This window comes from Leptonychotes weddellii, chromosome 11 (genome assembly GCF_054177405.1).
Source record: "Leptonychotes weddellii isolate Sample4059 chromosome 11, ASM5417740v2, whole genome shotgun sequence".
Taxonomy (NCBI): Eukaryota; Metazoa; Chordata; class Mammalia; order Carnivora; family Phocidae; genus Leptonychotes; species Leptonychotes weddellii.
In genome coordinates this window covers 13,001,720-13,025,253 of record NC_138379.1, presented here as the reverse complement: position 1 = coordinate 13,025,253, position 23,534 = coordinate 13,001,720, and the positions used below count along the sequence as shown (strand labels likewise).

Sequence of the window (23,534 nt, the reverse complement as noted above, 5' to 3'; positions counted from 1 at the left end):
GAAATTAATTTAGGGTGAGGACAAAGTTTTAATCTCAAGGCTATTTATCTCGTTGTTTGTAGTAGTGAAAAATTAGAAATGACCTATATGTCCACAGATTGGGAGACTGTTTGGATGAAATGATGGTCATATGGTAGAATACTATGCAACCATTAAAAGTGGTGTAGAATTTTATAAGGAAAACTTAATGTTATGTTTATTAATGAAAAAGTGATAAAAATAACATATATAGTATAATCTCACATTTTAAAAAAATCTTTTTAAGTTCATTTATTTATTTATTTAGGTAATGTCTACACCCAATGTGGGGCTTAACTCATGACCTCGAGATCAAGAGCTTCATGCTCTTCTGACTCAACCAGCCAGGCACCCCTCACGTTAGTTATTGAAGTGGCTGATTAGGATTATAAATTGATTTTTTTCTTTATTTATATTTTCCAATATTTTTATAGTGACTGTATCGTGCTTTATAATAAAAGAAATAATTAAAACAAATAAAACAAATATTTTTCAATTGTCCCATCTACAGGGAGATTCCATGGAGCTAGAGATTTGGTGTCTCGAAATGAATGAAAAGTAAGTGCTCTGTCTTAGGGTCCGTGGTTGTGGTAGCTGAGAATAAAGCAGATGATGTCATGTGAAAAGCGGGGCTTCGTTATCAGTAATGGAGGGTGTTCTTCCCACTTAACAAAGCCAATAGGTCTTTGCTACAGTTTGCTTCGTGCTTGGCTTCCAGCCCAGGCACAGAGATGACCTTCAGCGGGAGGGTCAGTCCAGAGAAACTTAGATGCCACAGGGAAAGGAGCAGAGAAAAGACTGAAAAGGATTTGTTGTTTTCCCAGAGTACAGATAGTTCTCTGATTAAATCCCTTGCGAGCTCTTGTAACATGACTGTTCTGTGTTGTCTGTTTTCTGTGTGGCAGACATCCAAAACGATTTCCCTTCACTACTCCTTTTTACACGTTGTGTTGGTCATAGATTGGAAATGCATGTTATTTTCCTTCTCCATTTTCTTCCTTCAAGGCAAATTAGCTTATTTCCTGCCTGAAGCTTCAGTTTTCAAGAATAGTATGTAGGAGAATGGAGGAAATAGCAACACATCAAAAGAAAAATTTTAATAATAAGTCTGTGAGGTGTGGGTATTATTTTTCTTTTCTAAGGAGAAAGCAATTGCCACGTTATTTAGTCTAAAAATTTTAGTACCAAACAGACTTTTCTTCAAATTTCCTATTAGATGCAGAGAGGTAGACAGCTCATAAGATACTATATTGAAATTGTTTGCACCTCCAGTAATATAATTGCAGTGTTGAATTACTGTTTTTACGTGTGTAGCTTTATTTCTTAGATAACAGCTTCAAAGCTAGAAAAAAATATATTAGGTGCCTTTTGGTATCTATCTGCCTGGTTCTAGAGCACAAAAAAGTAAAACTTCTGCTTACCTCAATAATCTGTTGATAAACTGACAAAGAACTCTAACTACACTTTTAGTTCAGAACATGTTTTCATGATAAATTTAATCTTATGCAGTTCTCACACTTAATTTGCAGTTATCTCTGTTGACTGTAATACTCTGTGAAAGGTGTTATATGGACTACAAAGCAGGTTATATTCTATCAGAAGTCATGAATAATGCTAACAGATGAATCTCAGTCACTAGACAGAACATAACTAACACCTCTATATCCATTGCATTTCTGTTCTTGGTTCTATGTGAGTTGAGTAGGCGAATGCTGATAGTGTCTGTGTGCTCCGCAGGTGTGATAAAGAGATTAAAGTTTCCTACACGGTGTACAACAGACTGTCGCTGCTGCTGAAGTCCCTCCTTGCCATAACTAGGGTGACACCAGCTTACAGACTCTCCAGAAAACAGGGGCATGAATATGTCATATTGTACAGGTAAGTAGCATGGTGCTCACCTCCCTGATTCATTCATTAGCCCCATCACTTTGCACATTGTCTGACTGGTAGATGGGTATTCTGTGATTAATTTTGGACAGAGGGTTGGTAGGGTAGTTGATGCTATAGCTTTACTGTGATTGTCTATCCCTCCTCCTTTGTGGTCCTCAGCTTTCTGAAGGTACCAGGTTCTTTGTCCTTTTGTTCTGCGCAAGGTCAAATGATTCCTGTGGAATGGATTTGAGGTTGTACTGATAGACGTCTCAAAGCTGAAAAAGGAGCTTAAAAAACAGACTGTCCTGAGAAGATTTCATAGCCTTTTGTATTTCAGAATTAAAACTTGTCTAACAAACTGCTAATTCAATTTGTTTTTGATTAGTTGTCTGTGGATATAAAGAACTCGTCAGTGATTCTTTGTATTTTCCTTGGAGTAGTTCACCTCAACACATATTTATTGAGTGCCATTTTAATGCAAGCATTGTGCTAGGCCCAAAGAAGAACTGTACACAGGCCCTACCCTACAGATGTTTCTAATCTATTCGGGTGACCGTTTGGCACATGCATAATTATAATAAAAAGCAGGATTGGAAAACTACATAACAGTATCAGGAGAAAAGTACTGGGAGAACACAGGGAGGGAAAGTTTGTTCTGGGTGGGAGAAACCAGACAGACTTCCTGAAGGAAGTGGCATTCAAGCTAGACCTTGAGGCAGAGAGAATTTCAGCTGGTAGAAGTGAGGGAGAATGATCATTCCAGGTGGGGAGTGCAACAGATGGCAAGGCATAGAAGGGGGGACAGGATATGAGCTGTGCTCAGTTTGTTAGATGGACCCTAGTGGTGGTGTAGAGGATAAGTAGGAAAGTGTGAGAGCAGAGCCTGGTAAGCCAGGAGTTCCCAAATCACCCAAGACTCTTTTCATATTAGTGATGAGCTACTGATTTTAGCCTTTGGCTTACATGTATAGAGCTGATTGTGAGGAGAAATTAATATAGCGAGATGGAAGGACTAAGGATTAGAGACTCAACTAGTTAGGCTGAAACAATCTACTACTACCTGAGAATAGTTATCAAGTCATTCTTTAATTTCCTCAGCAGTAATCTAGCAACCCCACCCATGTTTATTTTTTCAAGTATTTAAAATATTTTTGTTGTCTTCTCTGTAGTCTTTGGGTTTCAAGTTGAGTATTCCATTTGAAAATTACTAGACCTTTATTCAGATATAACAAAAGAGGGACACCTGAGTGGCTCAGTCAGTTAAGCATCTGCCTTTGGCTTGGGTCATTGTCCCAGGGTCCTTGGATTGAGTCCCACATGGGGCTCTCTGCTCAGTGGGGAGCCTGCTTCTCCCTGTGCCTGCCACTCCCCCTGCTTGTGCTTGTGCTCTCTCCCTCTGACAAATAAAGAAATAAAATCTTTAAAAATATATGTATATAACAAAAGATCGCTTATAACTCTTACTTTTCATTTACCTATGCTAAGCCCCCTTCATTTTGGTTCTTTTATAAGTAGCCATACTACACTACTAGTCATCAGCTTAGTTAACAAGGACTCAGTCCTTTTCATTACCAGTGTTTAAAGCTTTCCTTTATTCTGTATCTCCAGAGTAATACAGTATTTATTGCTCACTGTTTATCATTTAGGAGTGCTTTTGGATACAAATAATATGGTTTAAACCATAGAGAAGTGGGTGTTCTCAGAGGTAGATTTGGCTTATTTTTCCCCCTTTTTTATACTATTGTTTTTTGGTTGTTTTTTTTTTTTTTAAGATTTTATTTATTTATTTATTTATTTGTCAGAGAGAGCGCGCGTGCGCACAAGCCAGGGGGAGGGGCAGAGGGAGAGGGAGAAGCAGACTCCCCGCTCAGCAAGGAGCCTGAGGCAGGGCTCAATCCCAGGACCACGAGATCATGACCTGAGCCAAAGTCAGACGCTTAACTGACTGAGCCGCCCAGGCATCCCTATACTATTGTTAACAGGTTAATAGTAGAGCCTTATACCATTAAAGAATAGCCTTCTGGGTTTTTTTTAAAGCTATATTATCATTTTTCCCCTGGCCTTGTAGATTTAATCATGTCACTGTAGAATTACATCATTATAAAAATTCATTCTGAATTTGTTGTTCATTAAGACTGAATTAAAGTTAACTGCCATCTACTGTCTGTGAAGAAAACTTTTGCTTAGCACCTGAATGGCATAAAGGATATAGCCAAGAAGGTGGTTAGAGAATTAGGTTATTTTAAGCACTATACGAATTACCAGTATTCAAATGAGTACTGAGCTTTTTATTTTAAAAAAAAGATTATTTATTTGAGAGAGAGAGCACGAGCAGGGGGAAGAGCAGAGGGAGAGGGAGACACAAGCAGACTCCCCACTGAGCGGGGAGCCCAACACGGGGCTTGATTCCAGGACCCCAAAATCACGACCTGAGCCAAAATCAAGAGTTGGATGCTCAACTGGCTGAGCCACCAGAGGTTGCTAGCAAAATGTCTTTTGGCAACTTTTTATCGACATCATTCCTGTGTTATTTTATGGCAGGAGTCAGTAAACTATGGCCAGCAGACCATCTGCTTGTTTTTATAAATAAAGTTATTTTATTTTATTATTATTTTTTTAAGTTTATTTTTTTTAGTAATCTCTACATTCAGCGTGGGGCTGGAACTCATGACCACGAGATCAAGAGTCTCACGCTCTCCTGACTGAGCCAGCCAGGCACCCCTAAATGAAGTTATTGTAGAACACAGCTGCCCCGTTCATTTGTGTATCATCAGTGGCTACTTTTGCAGGACAACAGCAAAGCCGAGTAGTCTGCCTCAGACTGTATGGCCTGCAAGCCTTAAATATCTGATCCTTTTAACAAAAATTTGCTGACCCCTGCTTTATGGTGTCTGTCCCTTTCGTTCATGTATTACAATTTGTGAGACCTAGGCTTCAGATTTACCCTGAATCTCATCCCTAGCTTATTCTTATCTCATGCTTAACGCCTAACCATAGGGCTTTGTACATTGTTGGAGCTTTGTTTTTAATTGAACAAAGCCATGATATGTGTTTAATTTTTAACCATATTACTAGAAAAGTATAATAATGTTTTGTAGTGTAGTTTGTAATGGTTTATAGTTCAGACCTATAGCTAATATAGACTGCCCTTCCCAGGAAAATTCAGAGAAAAGTTCTGCTGTGCTTATATTTTTGTATTTTCAGAATAGTCTTATGTAATTCTTCTATAATGGAAAAGATTTTCGAATTTCTTAAGCAGTTTACTTTGGAATGACTTGTGACAAGCACGGAGAGCTCCCCTTAATTGAAGACCACTCTCAAAATCTGGTACCTTCTATTGCATATTTGAAAGTTGCCATGTAACACCCAGTGCTCATCACAAGTGCCCTCCTTAATGCCCATCACTCATATAACCCATCCCCCACCCCCCGCCCTTCCAGCAACCCTCAGTGTATTCTCTGTAGTTAAGTCTCTTATGATATGCCTACCTCTCTGTTTTTATCTTATTTTATTTTTCCTTCCCTTCCCCTATGTTGATCTGTTTTGTTTCTTAAATTCCACATATGAGTGAAATCATATGGTATTTGTCTTTCTCTGACTGACTTCTTTCACTTAGCATATTATACTCTAGTTCCATTCACATCATTGCAAATGGCAAGATTTCGTTGTTTTTGATGGCTGAGTATATGTATATATGGAATATATAATGGAAATTATTTATATGGAATCTATATATAAGGAATATATAACGGAAATAAATACATATGTCACATTTTCTTTATCCATTTATCAGCTGATGGACATGTGGGCTCTTTCTATAATTTGGCTATTGTTGATAAGTGGTGCTGTAAGCATTGGGGTGCATGTGCCCCTTTGAATCAGTATTTTTGTATCCTTTGGATAAAATACCTAGTAGAACAATTGCTGGGTTGTACAGTAGTTCTATTTTTAACTTTTTGAGGAACCTCCATAGTGTTCTCCGGAGTGGCTGCACAAGTTTGCATTCCCAACAACAGTGTAAGAGGGTTCCCCTTAAGAAAGGAGATCTTAAATGTTCTAATCCCAAGAAAAAAACATTTGTATGTAGGTGATGGATGTTAACCTGACATACTGTGATGATCAATTTGTAATATAAACAAATATGGAGTCTTGTTGTACATCTGAAACTAATATAATCTTATTTGGTGAACATACCTCAAAAAAAAAAATCTAGTACTTTCTAATAGTGGTGTGAGATCTTTTTGTGAATCTTATTTCTAGATTCTTTATTCCCCAGGAGGTATACTTTAAAAATACATTGCAGGAGCAGGAAGAAGAAACTAAAATTACAGGCTCCACTTAATTATTATTTTCCTTATTTCTTAGCCAATTCTTCCCATATACATCCCTATGCCTGCAGCTTACTTGAAGTAGTGACATTATTGCTCCATTAGGAGAAATGGTCATGCAGATGAGAAAGGAAGGGTTTGTTTTGTTTGTTTTGGCTTTAGAGGCCCTTAGAATAAAGAATCATTTATTTCTTTTTCTTTCTTTCCTAAGGATATATTTTGGGGAAGTTCAGCTGAATGGCTTAGGAGAAGGTATGTATCAAGGTTGAAAAGCATTTGTAGTGTTAAGAGCCTTCCTGACTTCAGAGATGGGCTTGGATGCTGCCTGTCATAATATGTAGCTTGTGATTCTAATAGGTGTGATACAAGTAAGGAAAAGACCGGTGGGTGGTCCAAAGAGCTTCCAGGGAATGACTGAATAATTTTCCCCAGAGTTCTAGTAACTCAGTATTTTTTCTTATTCTTTATACCATATTGTCTGTTTTCCTAATTTTCTATAATGAGCATGTTAAATGTTTCTGATGAGCATAAGCAATTTTGAAAATTGGGCATGAAACCAAGAAAACCAGGAAAGCTTTGTTGGAAATATCGCCTGCAAGGCCCCGGCTCTTTCCTATACTTAGTTCTGGGGGGCAGCATGAGTAGAAGTGCAGTCACTTCTGTGCCTACATAAACCGAGGGCTTCGTGTGATAAAGCCCCAGGGCCCCTTTCCTGTCTCACTGGGCATGTGACACGTTTGGGCCGGGTTGGTTAGGACTTGCTCAGACTTTAGGACTAACAGTTTGTTTTGCCTCTTTGAAGGTAGGTTTATCTGGAAATAGAATTCTGATTTCCCTTCCAATATTAGGTCATATAAAATAAATCAAAAGAAAAAATATATGTACACACACACACATAAACCTATATGAAATTGAGGCTGCTGCACTCATGGTGTGAAATAGATAAAGCCAGAGATTGTATGATAGGCTGCATGATTCAGGGAAAGCCAGACTAGAGACAGTGTCAGTGTTCTCTAGGGAAAAACTAATTGTATATTTCTTCTTCTAGGTTTCCAGACAGTTCGTGTTGGGACAGTAGGCACCCCTGTGGGCACCATCACTCTTTCTTGTGCTTACAGAATTAACTTGGCATTTATGTCTACCAGGTGAGGAAAGAACCTTGGAATCCAAAAGAGCTCTTCCAAAGATGAATTCAAGATATTAAAGTTTGTTTTTCCCTCAAACTCCGTGGCTAAGCTTATAGTTCAGCTTTGCCATTGCTGAAATCAGTCCCCTTCTGGAAAATAAACTCAGAGAGAGAGCCCCGTTTCCAGATGGAAGAATCTGAGTGTCTCAGAGCCATCAATGTAGGGTTGTGGTTTATATTTAGGGATGCAATAGTTAAGACTCTAGTGGTACCTGCCAATAGATATAAGGTGAGGGGTCCTCTGAAGACTTCAGGGGGGCTGACAAGGCATTCTAACAAATATTGTCATCTGCTTATTGCATTACAGGCAGTTTGAGAGGACTCCACCTATCATGGGGATTATCATTGATCACTTTGTGGACCGTCCCTATCCCAGCTCCTCACCCATGCACCCCTGTAATTACAGGTGAGGAATGTGTAGGGGCTTTCCCAAACTGCAGCTAGGGAGAGGCATTCATCTTGTACATAGAGCACCTTTCTCAGCACTCACCAGTGGGCAGGGCGCAGTGATGGAGACCCCACAGGGAGAGAAATGGAGTGGTTAGCTTCCCTTCCTGCTGCTGCCTGTAAGGTACACCAAGCCTTGGAATATACAGACTGAGAAAATTCTTGGACATTTTGGATCTTGACGGTAGTGATTTGACTTTCAATTTGATTTTACTTAGAAACTACAAGAGTGGCAGTAATAAACAGAATGCCCTTCACAAATTAAATGGTTTTCTGGTGACCATTGGCACAGTTTAGTTAGAGATTAGAATCTTCAGGCTCATGCGCATGCAAGCAGGGGCAGAGTGGGGAGGGAGAGGGAGAGAGAATCTGAAGCAGACTCAGATCCCAGAAAACAGAATTCTGTAGAGGTCGGAACAGATGTGTATCAGGAAGGATACTGCCTTTATGGGAAGGACTTTTGAAGTTGGATGGGGTCATCTTTGGAGTCTGGATTTTTGTTTCACTGCATCTCTTTTGCTGACAGTTCTTTAGTCCCAACACTGGCCAGGCTTAAGAAAATATTCTCAAATCATATGTCAGGTAGGATGTTTGGGTTAAAAATAAAAGCCTTGGTCAACCTCTAGATGTTGTTCTCTGGGGTATGTTTGACATTATCGAGGACTCACCACGCCTCTTTTGCCATACTGAGCTCTGCCTGAAACAGCTCTTGTCACAACTTGCATCCTTATCTAACCTCCCTCTGTGTCCTTCTCAAATCAGCTGCCGTCACTATAAAATTGATGATTTATTTTCCCCGCATCATAGAACTGCTGGTGAGGACACTGGAGTAACATATCCTTCTGTGGAAGATTCTCAAGAAGTGTGTACCACCTCTTTTTCCACCTCCCCTCCGTCTCAGGTAGGGGGAAACAGGTTCTGGGGGGGTCTATAGTTATTTGGTATATATATGGGCATGAACTGGTACCAGAATTTAGATACAGTCTCTTTTGGTGGTCCTGGTGATTGTTTCCAGAGGGTTATTTTGAGGGGTGAGGGGGAGCCTTCTTATCCAGCAGGTAATATTGCAATGTTTCTAGTCTGTAACCATGCCTTTTTTTTTTTTTTTTTTAAGCTTGTATTATTTATTTGAGAGAGAGAGCACGCTCATGTGCATGCAAGCAGGGGCAGAGCGGGGAGGGAGAGGGAGACAGAATCTGAAGCAGACTCTGCTTTGAGCGTGAAGCCCAACACAGGGCTTGATCTCACAACCCTGAGATCATGACCTGAGCCGAACCAAGAGTCGGATGCTTAACCGACTGAGCCACCCAGGCGCCCCTCTAGCCTGTAACCATTCTTAACCCACAAGATTACATGTAACCTTTACATTCCTAGAGACATCTTAAAAATTCCCTAGAAAATGAGTCACAGAATTCCAAATGCATTGTGATACCAGAGAGGTATTCTACCCTACTCTTGTTAATTTGGTAGCTACTTCACTTTTGAAGTGGTAAATATGGTTCCTAATCATGGAAGGAGCACAAAAGGAACCAATAATTATTGGGCATAGAATGCCAATAAGAAACCAGCCGTGCAGTTTCTCCTCATAGTTGACACAGATATCTGGCTATCTGCATTCTTTATCTGAACATTTTTAACCATTAACTTTTCCACTTGAGTCCATCTCCAGTGTCAAACCTAGTTTCAGTGAAACACAGGCTCCATACAAGGTTCCCAGCTTCCCAAGCGCACCCACCTTGTGTGGCCTTATTGTGTAATGTCCACGGTACCAAGTCTGCTTCGGCGAAGGAGTCGTTTGTTGCCAGATGACTGATTTCAGGGCACGTTTCTTCCCTTCCACCGCAAGTCATTCATCTCCCACCTCATGGCCTGCAGCTCCCGGCTCTGCTTGCTCATCCCCTCTGTCACTCCCCTCCTCTCTGACTTGCACATTAGGCAGTCTCTTCTAGACCTAACTCAGTTCTGTGTTCTCTAAACTAGTCCCAGATTATCCCCTTTCACCATCTTGTTTTGGGAGCCCAACAAATTAATTCACTACCCATAGATTTTTATTTTCTGTGTTTTTTAATTAAGAAAATATTTAAATTTACTTCATTCTGAGTTGTTAGGAGATACTGGATTAAAATTATGGTTCTCATCTGTTTCCAAAACAGAAGTTGGGCACAAAAGTTAGCTTAAAAAAAAAAAAGCTAGCTGAATGGTGTGAAAGAAATTACAAAATCCATGGGTCTCTGTTATTTCTTTTGTCCCCATTTAGAGTTAAGGAGGTTCTTGTAAAGTTGCCTAGACAGTTTGCATGTTACTGTTACTCCCCTCTCCCCATGAGTGTTTGCTCTGGGAGGGGGCAGCTTCTGGCTCTCTTACTGACATAGAACAATCCTGACCCAAAAAGAGGGAAAGGCCACCAGAGCACATTAGTACAAGTAGATTAGTTTTTAGATGATCAAAATATGAATATGTCAAGTTTGATGTTCTTTGAAGTTTTATTTTTTAATTTTTAAAAAAATTTTTAATTTATTCATTTGAGAGAGAGAGTGAGAGCACGAGGAGGGTGCGGTGCTTAGAGGGAGGGAGAGAAGTAGACTCCCCACTGAGCAGAGAGCCCGATGCAGGACTCGATCCCAGGACCCTGGGATCATGACCTGAGCCGAAGGCAGACGCTTAACCAACTGAGCAAGGTGCCCCTATTTTGTTTTATAAGTGATAAATTCGTAAACAGTAAATGAAGTTGTGATTTGGGAGATACGAGGATGGTGAGGCTGGGCCTTACAAATCAGTTTGTCTCTTTCTCGAGTACAGTGGAAATTTGACCTGACCCCAAAAGTAAGGGGAAATTAAGTAGTTCCTGCATCTCCTGTTTGCACGGAGTTTGTTGACTTGTGTAAGGGGAGCCTATCTTTCTCATGGTATCACAGTTGCCTGCTGTGTCTTGTCACAGTTTGAAAGTAGATTGTGCCAATATCTTACCAACACTGAGCATCCTGTGGGTGGGCCGTGTCACTACCCTCTGAGTACCTCTAGTTGAGGCTGGTACAGTTTGGTGCAAAAGTATTCATTTTCAACCTTAGTGGTAGAACAGAAAGAGAAAATGATTTGCCAGCAAGTCTCATCCTTCCTGTAAATATTGAACTAGTTTCTTCCTTGGCTTAACCCAGGGAATTGCATAATTGTTCAACAACTTCTATTTGAGCTTTTTGCAAAGGTCCAGTAAATGCATGTTAATGTGGTGTTTGTTTTCCAAAAAAAATACAGACCATTGTGTCATGTGGGCACAAAGTCGAGTCAGGAAATAGCTGTGACCCTGAACCTGCTACTGTGATTTCAGGTCCGACCTCCCGTTCTAAGCATTAACTAGCTCATTGGTAAGACTTAAAGATAGAACAGCAAGACCCAAAATAATCATAATTAGCTTTGAAATCTAAGAGTTTTTAAAGTGCCCCAGCTTTTGCTGCATCAAGTTCTCCTTCACCATGCGGGGCTACACTGTCCTGCGTCCACCTGTGCTCACACACGCATGCCTACACCTATACACACCCATTCCTCCTGCCGCAGATGGCGTAGTCAAGTCTGCAGCTGGGGGCCTGAGCGTTTGTTTGTTGTTTTGTTTTGTTTTAAGATTTTATTTATTTATTTGAGACAGAGAGAATGAGATACAGAGAGCATGAGAGGGAGGAGGGTCAGAGGGAGAAGCAGACTCCCTGCTGAGCAGGGAGCCCGATGCGGGACTCGATCCCGGGACTCCAGGATCATGACCTGAGCCGAAGGCAGTCGCTTAACCAACTGAGCCACCCAGGCGCCCGCGTTTGTTTTTTTTTTTTTAAGATTTTATTTATTTCGTTGAGAGAGCATGAGCAGGGGGAGGGGCAGAGGTCCCTACTGGACACAGAACCCAACGCGGGGCTCGATCCCAGGACCCTGAGATCTTGACCTGAGCCAAAGTCAGACACTTAACTGACCGAGCCACCCCATTGCCCTGGACCTGAGCATTTTAAAGTTCTCATCAACAAATGTCAGTTGTTTAAACCTATCCTTGCAGATTCTGGGTCCCCAGGAAAAGGTCTCCAGTCTAGCATTGTAACCTCAGCGTCTTCATCCTCAGCATGCCTTGCACCTGCTCTCAAGGCCTTGCTGCTGGAGGCCATTCTCTAACATCCTTCCGCCTCTTTTGACTAAGGACACACTAATGCTTGGTTCGGGTTTCCCTGTTTTGCCAAGTCATACCAGCTTGACTCAGCTTTGTTTTCCACCTGCTCATCAGGGCGACAAGCATGTATGCCCCCTGGGATAAATGTGTCTTCCTCAGATGCTTCCAAGTTGTCCTTCTCGGGAGGCAGCCATGTTGCTCTCTCCCTGCCGCACCCCTGACTTCCAGCGTGCAGTTCAGCCCCTATGGCTGGCTCCCCTTCCAGAGTTGTTTTCACTTCTTTCTTAAGTCCCTTTTCTGTTTTCTTCTCTTGTTTCTCCTGTCTCGTGTGTATCTGTGCACAGTGTGTGTTTACTGTCACAAAGGCACATTTTCAGACCCCTACTCCTGTGGTGACGGACACTCTGAGGGTCCCCATGGCAGGACTGGCCTTTTCCCATCAAGTGAGTCCATACTGGGAAGAAGGGGATATAATCAGACGGCATCTTTTTATTTAAAAATTATACATAAAGTACAGGGAATAGCTATTTAAATGTCCCCAAGTGTTCTGGGGGTTATTTGAGGTTTGGTAATTGATTTTTAACAGGATGCAGCCATAGCACAGCAGCCCAAAATAGGATGTTTCGTTTGCCCCTCCTCCTACCATTGATGTAAAAAATACACGGAGTTATTTATATCTTATTTCCAAATAAACAATCCAAGAGTGGTATTCTTTCTTTTTCAGTATAAATAGAAACTCTCCCATACCCAGGGGTGATGGAGGGTGTGATTAGGGAAGACGCCTTCTGTTTCAAAGGGACCTCAAGGACAAAGGAGAAAATAGAATGACCTGGGAAAAACCAATGACTTTGGCTGCAAGTTCTGCTCGGGCTTGTGCTTCGCCAGTCCATTGGGCTGGAAACCTCAACAGTTAGCTGAGCCCCTGGGAAAAGGGGGAGCAGGGAACTCATTTGAGGCCTTTGGAAGGCTGCAGAGCTGGGAATGTCAGTCCCACTGCAAACAAGTCTGTGCTTTCTTAGCCACAGAGTAATGGCCTGCTCTGTCTTTAACCCTTACGTCAGCCGCGCCCCGCACCGCCCCCCCCGCCCCGCCCCGCATGAGGATGTGGGCTGGGATCCATTCCTTACCTCTCCACAATCTTGATCACTAGTCATACTCTAGGATTGCCTGTTTTTTCCTCCTCCTTTCTTCTGCCCCTCTTTGTTTTTCTCTCGCTTAGCTCTCAAGCTCTCGCCTTTCCTATCAGCCTGCTGCCCTGGGCGTTGGATCAGCTGACCTGGCTTACCCAGTAGTGTTTGCTGCTGGCCTAAACGCCACACACCCTCACCAGGTATCTTTAAAGATGGGGAGGACCCCGGGGGTTCCTGTGCTGCCTCCCCTGCCTTGAGGCAGTGGAGGGGCCTCTTCACGCACCAGTATTATGCTAAGTGCTCTGAAACAGGGCTCTTAGGTAACTTCAGAGGGCTGAGGTGACTCCAGGAGGAAGGGCCTCCTAGAGTTCAGAAAGGAAAGAAGAGCTTCCAAGTGTTTTCTCCCTCTCTTTCCTCTCCCTCTGTAGCTCTTACCACATACGTCACGTCTCCCATTAGCTGAGTCCCAGAGAAGACAGATCCAAGGTTTCCCGCCCATTTGGTGGCAGCATTGGTGGTGGAAAAGCTCGGAGGCACTACCATCACACCAGGCCAAGTTTCCTCTCCTGCCTGACACTGCCGTTGTTCACTATATTCTTCCATTTTCCCCCAAAGCTCATGGTTCCTGGGAAGGAAGGTGGGGTACCGCTTGCTCCCAACCAGCCTGCCCACGGTGCCCAGGCTGACCAGGAGAGACTGGCAACCTATACTCCGTCTGACGGGGCGCACTGTGCTGCCACACCTTCCAGCAGGTGAGTTCACGGCCTGGCTGCTCAGGCAGCCAGGGGCCCATCCTCCCTGACACCTGTGCCTATCTGGTGTCAGTAAAGAGTTGCTTTCAGCATTGCCTCAGGGTTGGCCCTGAGGCCCCAGATGTGGAATTCTTAAAGTTCTCGATAAGAATCTTACATTGCAGCTGGTATGTAAGGAAGCTGCCCCGAGCTTGCTCTTAACAGCCAACAGCCGGGACCTACTTCTTATCACCCTCTTCCAGTGAAGGGGACCTTCAGATGTGGGTTTTTTTTTTTTCTCTTACCCCCAACTTTATTCCCTGGAATGAGTCCTCAGTGTTTCCTGAGGACCAGAGCAGGTGGTTTGCTGTAACCCTGAAGTTTGGGGCCACAGTGGATCTGTGGTGGTAGTTAGGATTATTGTTGTTGTTTTTCCTCTGCTATGTTAGCACCTCATGGAGATTTTTTAGAAACAGCTGTTTTTCTTCGGTAAAAATTTTTAAAAATCTTTGTATTTTCTGATTACAGAAGTGATACATTCTGTAAATTTCAAATTATGAAGACATTGATGAGGTAGAACATGAAAGTTCTCATTATCCTACCCTGCACAAATCACCACTGTTACCGCCTTTTCAAAGATGAGAGGATCTCAGAGGGTTAAGTAATTTGCCAAAGAGCACTTAGCCCACACAATGGCCCGGCTCAGGCCGAGCTCCTCTTTCCCTTACACTTGGAGTTCTCCCGTGGGAAGATGAGGCTGTCCTGACCTGCCGTGCCCTCCCTTGACTGCAAGGCCCCAGAGATAATGACGTTGATTGCCCCACTACATCCTAAATGAACTTTTGGATAATAGATTTTTTTTTTTTTCATTCCCACGGTGGAGCAGTTGGAGGGAAATTATTTGGGAAGACCTTTTTGTGCCATCCACCAGGAAAAATAATTACTTTCATTCCTGGTTTCCCAAACTTCCATCCTTTTATCCCTCTCCCTGTCAGATAATCAAAGGAATATCCCGTTAGTCATTTTATACTCTAGTTTTCTGAGCCTTGACTCCTGAAGCATGTCTGGGAGTAGCTAGAGATAGAGGACCCTATCTCTTCTCCTTGGGGTAAGGGGTGCTTAAATGCAGGTCATCAGAGCTCAGGCCTTTCCTCAGTGCTGGTCTTTCCTGCTGGCTGGCGTCCTCTTGGACGGCACAGTCCTCCTCCCTACCTTGAACCTCTGCTTTTGGCCAGAGGACCTTTCCTAACCCCTGCTGCTGCTGGGGCTGTGACTACTAGCCTGGTGGCCACAGGGTGAACCCCCACCTGCATCCCCCATCCCCCATCATCCAGGACTCCACATCAGTCTGGAGAGCTGGAGAGGGAAGGAGTGGGCAGCCAAATGAAATGTGCCATTGAAAGACCTTGCTGAACAGAGGGTTGATTAGGGGTGAGGAGAGGAAACGTGGTGTGGAGCACAGAGGACCTCAGCCCAGGCGATGTGTCATGGGCAGAGAAAGCTCTGCCTATCTGAAGAGCCAAATTTGGGACTCTCAACTTAGGATAATGACACTGCCCCTTGTGAGGTAAGGCTTAAATTTAACACACAACTATATAAACCCTGTAAATGATTCCTTCTTATGGTAATTTTAGATAACAAAACAAGAAGGCAGAGAACAGCTTAAAGCTTGAGTCTGCCTATGTCATGGATTACTGTTAAAATCACGGTTAGGACCTCTGCTTGCCTGTATGCATGATTGCTGTATGCTTGGTAACTGATGCTTACCAGAGGTGTTTCGGATTAAATTTAATGTAAGCCTTACACAGTTGTAACACTTGAGTTTCATTCACATATGCCTCATTTTTAGTGGCTCCTGGAAGTGCAGTCCTCTGCTGTCAACTCAAAGGGAGAGTGACGGTGGCTGCAGTCAGCCCCGTATTACCATTAACCACGTGGGTCGGCTGGTGGGGGGCCACTCCTGCTCTGGAGTGCAGCCCCACCAACGGTGGGTTTATGGGCAACCAAGTAGGCTCTGCCGTGGTTTGAGAATGAGTACCAACACTGTCTTTCTTCTTCAGCGAGGATACTGAAACGGTATCAAACAGCAGTGAGGGCCGGGCATCCCCCCACGATGTCTTGGAGACCATCTTTGTCCGCAAAGTGGGGGCTTTTGTCAACAAGCCCGTCAACCAGGTGATTTTTCTGGCACTGCCACCTGTGAGAATGTCTGAGCCTTTAGAGTGAGGCCTTAGGGGCAGGGCTCTTCACTTAGGGTCTGTGAGACCCCTGAAAGTGCATGCAAAATTGTGTGTGTGTGTGTGTGAATTTTTTGGGAAGAGGGTTAGTAACCTGTGACGGCTCTCCAAAAGAAGTTCACAGCTCTTGTTCTGTGATCATATAAGCATACTCCCCTAGGAGAGGGAGACTAGGCACCATTTGGTACAGACACCTTGCACTCAGGTGTCAGGGCCTCAGCCTTACTCAAAATAAGAAGTTCCTCTTCAGCTCTACCAGTGCAGAACAGTTGTTACCCAATCACTGTGGGTCAGGCTTCCGAAGCTGACTCCCGGGATCCTGGGGGGCCCTAACCCTGTTTATGTTATGGGTGTGTGATGGGAGGCGGGGAGATTTGGGGTTCGCCAGCAGGATGGGAACCTGAGGACAGTGTGGTCAGCCTGGGTGTGCAAATCTGCTGGACCCACAGGCAGCTGGTGGACTCTGAGGAAGCCTGTAAAAGCTGGGGCAGGGGTGGGCACTGAAATTTCCGTGTCTCTTCAGGTGACCCTAACCAGTTTGGACATACCCTTTGCCATGTTTGCTCCCAAGAATTTGGAGCTGGAGGATGCCGATCCCATGGTGAGTCCCCCTTTGACTTAAGTTAACAGATGGTGCTGCGTGTGTCGTCTTCCTGGGCAAGTCACTGTTCCTCCACAGACTATTAACCATGCTCCTGGCTTACAGATTTTCAGCCAGGTTGGGTCCCTTACAGATCCTTTGATTATTAACAGCAGCTTGCACCCAGTGCATGGAACCAGCCCCTACCTCCACCTTGTTCTGAAACAGGTGAATCCTCCAGACTCCCCACAGACCGAATCTCCTCTCCAGGGCAGCCTGCACTCGAATGGCTCCAGTGGGGGCAGCAGTGGCAATACCCACGATGACTTTGTCATGATCGACTTCGTAAGTTGCCATCACCTTCTTGGACCTTTGCTGCCATAGGGGAAATAAACCAAGAACTGTCCAGGGTACTTGAACAGGACTTCCTTCGCAGGGATCAGATGGACTGGTACAGATAGGGGATGGGATGGGTGGGCACCTGGCTGTGCAGTTCATGGGGGGAACCTGCCCCCATGCCCTGCTTGGGGATACATTTGGAGGCCCATGAACAAGAAGGCATTTTGTGCCGTGTCTTTGGTTGAAATTCAACTCTAAATGAGGATTTGCCAGTGGTATCCATGTAGGCCCTATTCCTGCCTGAATGGATGGCCCTTTGCTAAGGAAAGGAGTTTGAGGGAAGGGAACATAAACCTTAGCACCTGGTTAGCACCAGGGCTAGAGCTCAGCTGCCCAGAGGAGAAAGGTATAGCAATTCCACCCCCTAAGATGAACCTGGAGGAACCCTTTCTCGGATAATTACTGGAAGGAAAGAGGGTTGTTCATAGCTTCTTTCCCCTGATTTTCCTCTGTGATCTAAGGCAAGCTAAACTGAGTCTGTCTTGTTTTTGTAGAAACCGGCTTTTTCTAAAGACGACATTCTTCCGATGGACCTGGGGACCTTCTATCGTGAATTTCAGAATCCCCCTCAGCTGAGCAGCCTCTCCATAGATATCGGAGCGCAGTCCATGGCTGAGGACTTGGTATGGAAACCCCTTCCCCTGCCAGACCTCAGCCTGCAACCTCCTATCCTCTTTTAATGGTCATTCTTGCTCCAAAGGCCTGGAAATTTCTTCGTCTTACTGCCCCACCTCCCACACCTCCCATCCTCTTTATAACAGGAAAGAGACACTTTAGATCCTTATTTTCTGTTGATCACACTTGAGGTTGCATTGTGCCTGGCAGTCACTGTCTTGAAGTTGCTTGCATCGACTTCCTCCTCTTCTGTCCATGCTCACCATTACTTCCCATCCCTGCTGTTCACTGTCTCGGGTCTTCGGCTTGCGGCTGCCACGAAGCCAAGCTGCTCCAGTCGCTCCTGCGTTCAGCTGTTCTGCTTGTCAGGCAGAACGCCAGCAGTACAGGGCAGAAGAAACGTGAGGTCCTGAGCATTGGTGTTCTTGCTCTTTCCTCGGAGAGCTCATTCCTGATTCAGCCAGCAGTTGTTGAGTTTGCCAGATGTCCTGATACTGACTGTAATCTCTGCATCTCTGCTTAGCGTATTTCCTGTGTCCAAAGGGCAGAGGAGCATGCTGCACGGCTATAAACTCCGGGTGCCCTACACCTCCACGCAGCCTGTTGCCAGGATGTCCCCGGACGCTCTTAAGTCTTGTCGTAAGAAAAGAATTCAGACAGACCAGACACAGTGGTTGAGTGGTGCAGGTGAAGAGTTTAGTGAGAGCACACTTGAGGTGAGAGAGCGGGCGAGCTCGGGAGAGCTGTGCACCCCATCGTTTGGGTCTCTTTTATTGACAGTTGTTAACTAGGGGGGGCATATTTATTATTTGGAAGGAGGATTTCTTTGGGAGTAGGTTTTCACGCCTTTTCTCCCTCACTTGGTCAGGGTCACTGGCCTTCTTTGTCTTTGAGTGCGGCCAGCCAGGACAGGCCTCTGACTTTCCCGATAGCTGTCCCTCACTTCCCCCTTTCCTGGCCTCCAGACATCCCGTTAAAACCTAACTAGCTGCTTACTCTAACACCACAGGATGTCAGGGTGGGGTGGAAATGTCACCTTCTATATCAACATTAGAGGAATGGCTCTAGTAGGAGTAGGAATCTTGGAATATCTGCCCTTGCTTTGCTCGAAACAGAAAAGCATGCTCAGTAATAACACTACTATAACAATATCATTATTATTAACATTTATTGAGGCTTACTAGGTGCCAAGCATTTTTCTAAGTGCTTTACATGAATCTTCAACAATCCTAAGAGGTAGCTTTTCTTACTATCCCAGTTTGTAAACAGATAACTTGCCCCTGGTTGCACTGAGCCGGCAACGCACAGCTTTGATCCTAGAGAGTCTGGCTTCTGATTTTAGGCTTTTAGCCACTGGCCCTCTGGCTTCTCATTGGAAACAGGCCTGGAAGAAACCGGACCGCAAAGGCTCCCTGAGTGATTCTGCAGCCAGGAGTAGCCAGTTACCCCCGCCTCCCGCCGCTGCCCTGGTGCCCCCAGCATGTCTGGGCCATCTGCCAGTTCTTGGGGGGGGGGGCAGGCCCAACTCTCCTGAGCACCTGGTGCCAGTCAGGAAATCTCTTCAGATGCACATTCAGCAGTGGAAACAGAGCACCTGATTAGGGTCAAATTTTTATTAATAGTTGATTCTTGAGGGCAGTTAAACTTAATTTCTCAGATTCTGTTTTCTCCTCTTGTTTATTGTTTTCTCTTAACTCTCTAACACGCCCCTTCCTCAGCAGGTATAAAGATGCTGATTCCTAGGCCTCCCCACAGACCTGCTGAGTCAGACTCTCTTGGGAGCGTGGTTGGGACGCCTTTGTTCCTGTGCCCCCAAGGGATTCTGCCCAGCACAGGTCATGAAGAACTCTCCTAAACTTTTCTTGATCTGTAGCATACTAGGCCTACTGTTTCATTCCTGTGTCAGTCTGATCTGTGCCAAAGGTAACTTCTCTGTGTCATCCTGTTGTTGGCATGCTCCTTTTCTAGCTCGGTAAGTGTGTGGCCCACTTGATTCCCTGGGCTGTTCTGCTGAGCCCCCGAGCCCCCACAAACCCTGCTGGACACAAGCCCACTGTGCGGTGCCTGCCCCCCGGCCCAGCATCTCCTGCTCTCCCGGCCTGCACTGTGACGCTGAGCTCTGGGCTGTGCTCCCTTCTCCAGCCGGGGCGGGGGGCCTGCACTAGCTGCCTCTTCAGGACCCTACCTGAATAAGCAGCTCTTCTCTCCCCTCCTGATACAGGACTCACTACCAGAGAAGCTGGCTGTGCACGAGAAGAATGTCCGAGAATTTGATGCCTTTGTAGAAACCCTGCAGTAAAAGTTGGTGTCCACGGGTACCAGCAGCATCCCCTTTCTGTGGTCCCAGGAGACAGAGCCTCCCACTCATCAGCTGCTTCCATCCCTCATCTTGCTCCAGGTGGAGGAGAGGCTGGTTTCCCCCATGGGGACCCGGAAGTCCCTGTTCTGACACCTCCTGGAGACTCCATGGCAGCAGTCAAGCCCGGTGATAGCATTTGAGAGACTCACCCCCTGGCCTTGGAGATTGGAAGACACTTTATAACAAAAGGGCCCTCGGCAGGGCCATCTGCTTCCACCGCCCATCAGCGACTGCTTCACAATGGCTGTCATCCCGTTCCTCCTGCCGGCCCCCTGCCCTGGGTCCTCCGTGCAGCTGGCCCCTTGCTGACTTACCATCCAGCACTTGACATTCCAGCTCCTGGCCCAGAGCCTGGCATGGAGGCAGAAAGAGGAAGGAGACAGTGCTGGGAGGAAGAAGGAAGGGCTCCTTTAGGCTCTTTTTTGGTCCCATTTGGTTTGATGTCTTCTTCTCTCTCCTTCCCTGTCTGCGCCCCTGTGCCCATACTTTTGGCAATATGACAGGCCTCTTGCCCAAGGTGGCGAGAACTCCAGAGTCAGCCATTCCCACCCTTGAGGGTTGTGCCAGCCCATCTCTCAGCCGAGGCTCTGAGCAGCCCTGGTGGCTGGCTGTGCTCAGCTCCTCAGCTCCATGGAAGCAGAATCCTGGGTCTCCAGGATTCTCTCATTGGGAGTCACAGCAAAGGTTCTTTTTCTCTCCTTCCTCCCCCTATTGCTGCTCCTTGGTTATAAAACACGGTAAATATTTATTACTTTTCAGAGAAATCAGATATTTTATAGAGAAAATATGTTTGAGGTTAGATGTTTTCACTTGGGGAAGGTGGAGGGCCTCTTCCTGGAGTAGGGCCTCCTCCTCAGGAGGTTCCTCAGATTCTGGGTTGCTGCTCTGAGGATCTTCCTTCCCATATACATAAGGTGGGATCCAAGAATAGGGCTGGCTGAGGGCAACGGAACCTCCCAGAATCACTGCACTTGAACTGACGACAGGCTTTACCTTAGACTCCTACATATTCCTGGTGAGAGCCTTGAATCTCTCCCAGCTTCTGCAGAGCAACTGACTCCATTCTCGCAGCCCAGGAAGTCTTGGGTGCTAGATGTGTACAACTCTGTGTGTACAACTCTTCAGAGTTGTACAGTGACATAGAGTGCAATGTATGTGCCCCACTGTGGCCCCGGGGAAGGCCAGAGGGGCCCCTCCTTCTGGGGGGACTTGTTTCTGTTTCTCAGGGCTAGGTTATGGGCCTTTTCCTCTTTCTACCTGGGCCTGGCTACCACCTTTCTTTAATCCCAGGGTCTGCACCCCGTCCTGAGGTTTACTAGCTGGATTGGTTCCTTGTTGAGAAACCAAAGCTAGGCATATGATTGACTTAACCGTTTAGGTATTGTTCCTTGAGTCAGTCAAGCACTTAGCCTCATCCACCTATCATCTCTCCCTCCCCCAGCCTACCCGGTAGTCCTGGCCAAGGGAAACAAGGCCCGCCCCATTCCTCCTGGCCCACCTGGGCTGTTATTGGCGGCAGCTGTTCTGCCTTGGAGCAGGTGGTCCTCAGTTGCTTGTTAGTAAATGCATGTGACATCGTTCCCACTGATAAGGCTCAACTCTGAGGGCTGGAGTGCGCTCTGAGGCTGTCTCAGGTAGGCTGAGTCCTGCTCCTGTTGCATGCATTCTGCTGCCACAAAGAAATGTTCCCAGCAGTGGTGTCCGGCTGGCCCTCCTCTTTTGGGGCCAGAGTGCACCCATGGCCTGCTAAACCAATCCAGATCTACCCTGCAGGCCCCAGTGCTCAGAGGGGTGAAGCCCTGGTAAGCTGTTGATCACCCCCGCCCCCCACGTCCTGCCACAGCATCTCAGCCACTGTCCTGAGGCCGAGCATGGGAAGGCCTGTTAGCCATTGTCCTCTTTGACTCCTGATTGTTGGCCTTTGCGGGCAGCAGGCTTTCCTTTAGGACCCTGTCAGTGAGAGGCCAGGGAGGCTGAGCCCTGAGCTGAGAATGGGAGGAGCAGAGCAACTGTCAAGGCTGGCCCTCAGCCCTCGGCCCCAAACACTGACAGGGGTGACCCCTGGACTGACTCCTGCAGAAGCCCCCGGGACGGGGCTGGGGCCCATCACCCGTCTCCAGGTGGCAGAGTCCCTCCGCCTCCTCCAGCCCACCTTGTTTGGAAATACTGAGCTATACTTTAAAACGTATTCGAGAGATTTCCAATAAATTTTTTCTGTACTTGACAGCGTCCTGTCCTGCCAGTTGTCTCAAGTGCTAACCCGTGCTCTCCCGCTTGTGTGTGGGCCCCGCTAACCGGCGGCCCCTCCGTGGGAGGAAGAGCAGTGGATGCGAAGTGCAGGATGGCTTCGGAGTCAGGCAGGCTGGTTTGCGTCTTGGGGCTCGGCCACCTTTGGCCGCGGTGCCACCTTGGGTTGATCAGGAAACTTAGCGCCTCGTTTTCTTGGCTCTACCATTCCCATTTCGGGGGCTTGTATGCGACTGGTCAGTGAGATACCGTGTGTGAAGCCGACACGCAAAGCTGAAGCCCCCTTAGATGAAGGCCAGCATCGTCATCAGCTGCTTGTGCAGCATCGCCCCCCCCAACCCCCGACTCGGCCTGGAGGCAGGAGCCTTTGGCTCGAGGGAGAAACGGCTGCCAGGCCTCTGCCATGCTTCCAGCAGGAGCAGGGAAAGGGGGCCTCCCTCGGCTGCTGGTATCTGTCTGCTAACCTAGGGGGAGGCGATGTGGCTGAGCAAACCAGAGGGGAAGGGGCTGAGTGAGGTATCAGGAAGTCAAAGGCGCATCGAGTGTGTTTAGCTGCCCCATCTGCCAGACAGCTCGAGCCGGGCGCCGGGGTGCTCCCTGAGGAGTCACGACGACGAGCAGAAGAGCCCGCGGGGATTATTTCTGCCTGGCCCCCGGGGGCTTCTGTGGCAGGCCTGTCAGCCCTGGTAAAGCTAGCTCCTGCCTCCTAACTCGTGCCTAACTGGGCCACGGGAGTGGGAGGCGGAGCCAGTGTCCCAGAGGCAGAGATGGTTCTAGAGGCAAGGGACTAACTGCCTGACAGACGGGGGCAACTGTAGTGTGGGTTGCCTCCCTGCCCCCACTTCAGGCTGAAGCCAGGGCAGAAAACGGTGAGAAAGTTCTAAATTGAGTCCAAAGCTAAGGCTGAAAAGGAGGCTGCTCACTGCTGCTGTTGTGGGCCCTGGGAGCCCTAGCTTGTTGTTTAACTGCACCTGACACTGGCCGTGATAACTGACCGTGCAGGCAGCTGGGACAGTCACCCAGCCCCTGAGTCAGAAGTGGTGAAGAGACTGTCCCTTGTCTTCACCTTCAGTTGGGATCCCCCCCCCCAAAACAGTGTTCACTTGCCCCGTGTCTCATGATGGTGTCCTGCCCCTTTAAAGCGTCTCCCGACACTTGGCCCCCCGAGACCTGCTGTTGCCAAGGCAGGGGTAAACTGGCTTTTGAGTCACTCCGCAGAGGTCCTGCCAGGAGTCCAACCC

At 46.4% G+C, this 23,534-nt stretch overlaps 1 protein-coding gene across 19 annotated transcripts in view; it reads left to right on the top strand.

Moving 5' to 3' along the window:
- Window positions 1-22,270, top strand: part of ATG13 (autophagy related 13) — a 54,768-nt gene extending 32,498 nt beyond the window's left edge. For 15 of the 19 annotated variants that reach the window (XM_081798193.1, XM_081798197.1, XM_081798196.1 and 12 more), the window contains 14 exons: window positions 530-576; window positions 1,756-1,896; window positions 6,430-6,470; window positions 7,267-7,363; window positions 7,712-7,810; window positions 8,659-8,752; window positions 12,340-12,438; window positions 13,215-13,325; window positions 13,741-13,877; window positions 15,917-16,031; window positions 16,617-16,694; window positions 16,902-17,018; window positions 17,567-17,695; window positions 19,909-22,270. In XM_081798193.1, the coding sequence (XP_081654319.1) occupies window positions 530-576; window positions 1,756-1,896; window positions 6,430-6,470; window positions 7,267-7,363; window positions 7,712-7,810; window positions 8,659-8,752; window positions 12,340-12,438; window positions 13,215-13,325; window positions 13,741-13,877; window positions 15,917-16,031; window positions 16,617-16,694; window positions 16,902-17,018; window positions 17,567-17,695; window positions 19,909-19,986 (1,383 nt within the window). In that variant the 3' untranslated portion in view covers window positions 19,987-22,270. The remainder of the gene's footprint in view (window positions 1-529; window positions 577-1,755; window positions 1,897-6,429; window positions 6,471-7,266; window positions 7,364-7,711; window positions 7,811-8,658; window positions 8,753-12,339; window positions 12,439-13,214; window positions 13,326-13,740; window positions 13,878-15,916; window positions 16,032-16,616; window positions 16,695-16,901; window positions 17,019-17,566; window positions 17,696-19,908) is intronic. The other 4 variants (XM_081798199.1, XM_081798200.1, XM_081798201.1 and 1 more) reach the window with 4 other exon arrangements.
- Window positions 22,271-23,534: the final 1,264 nt, after the last annotated feature.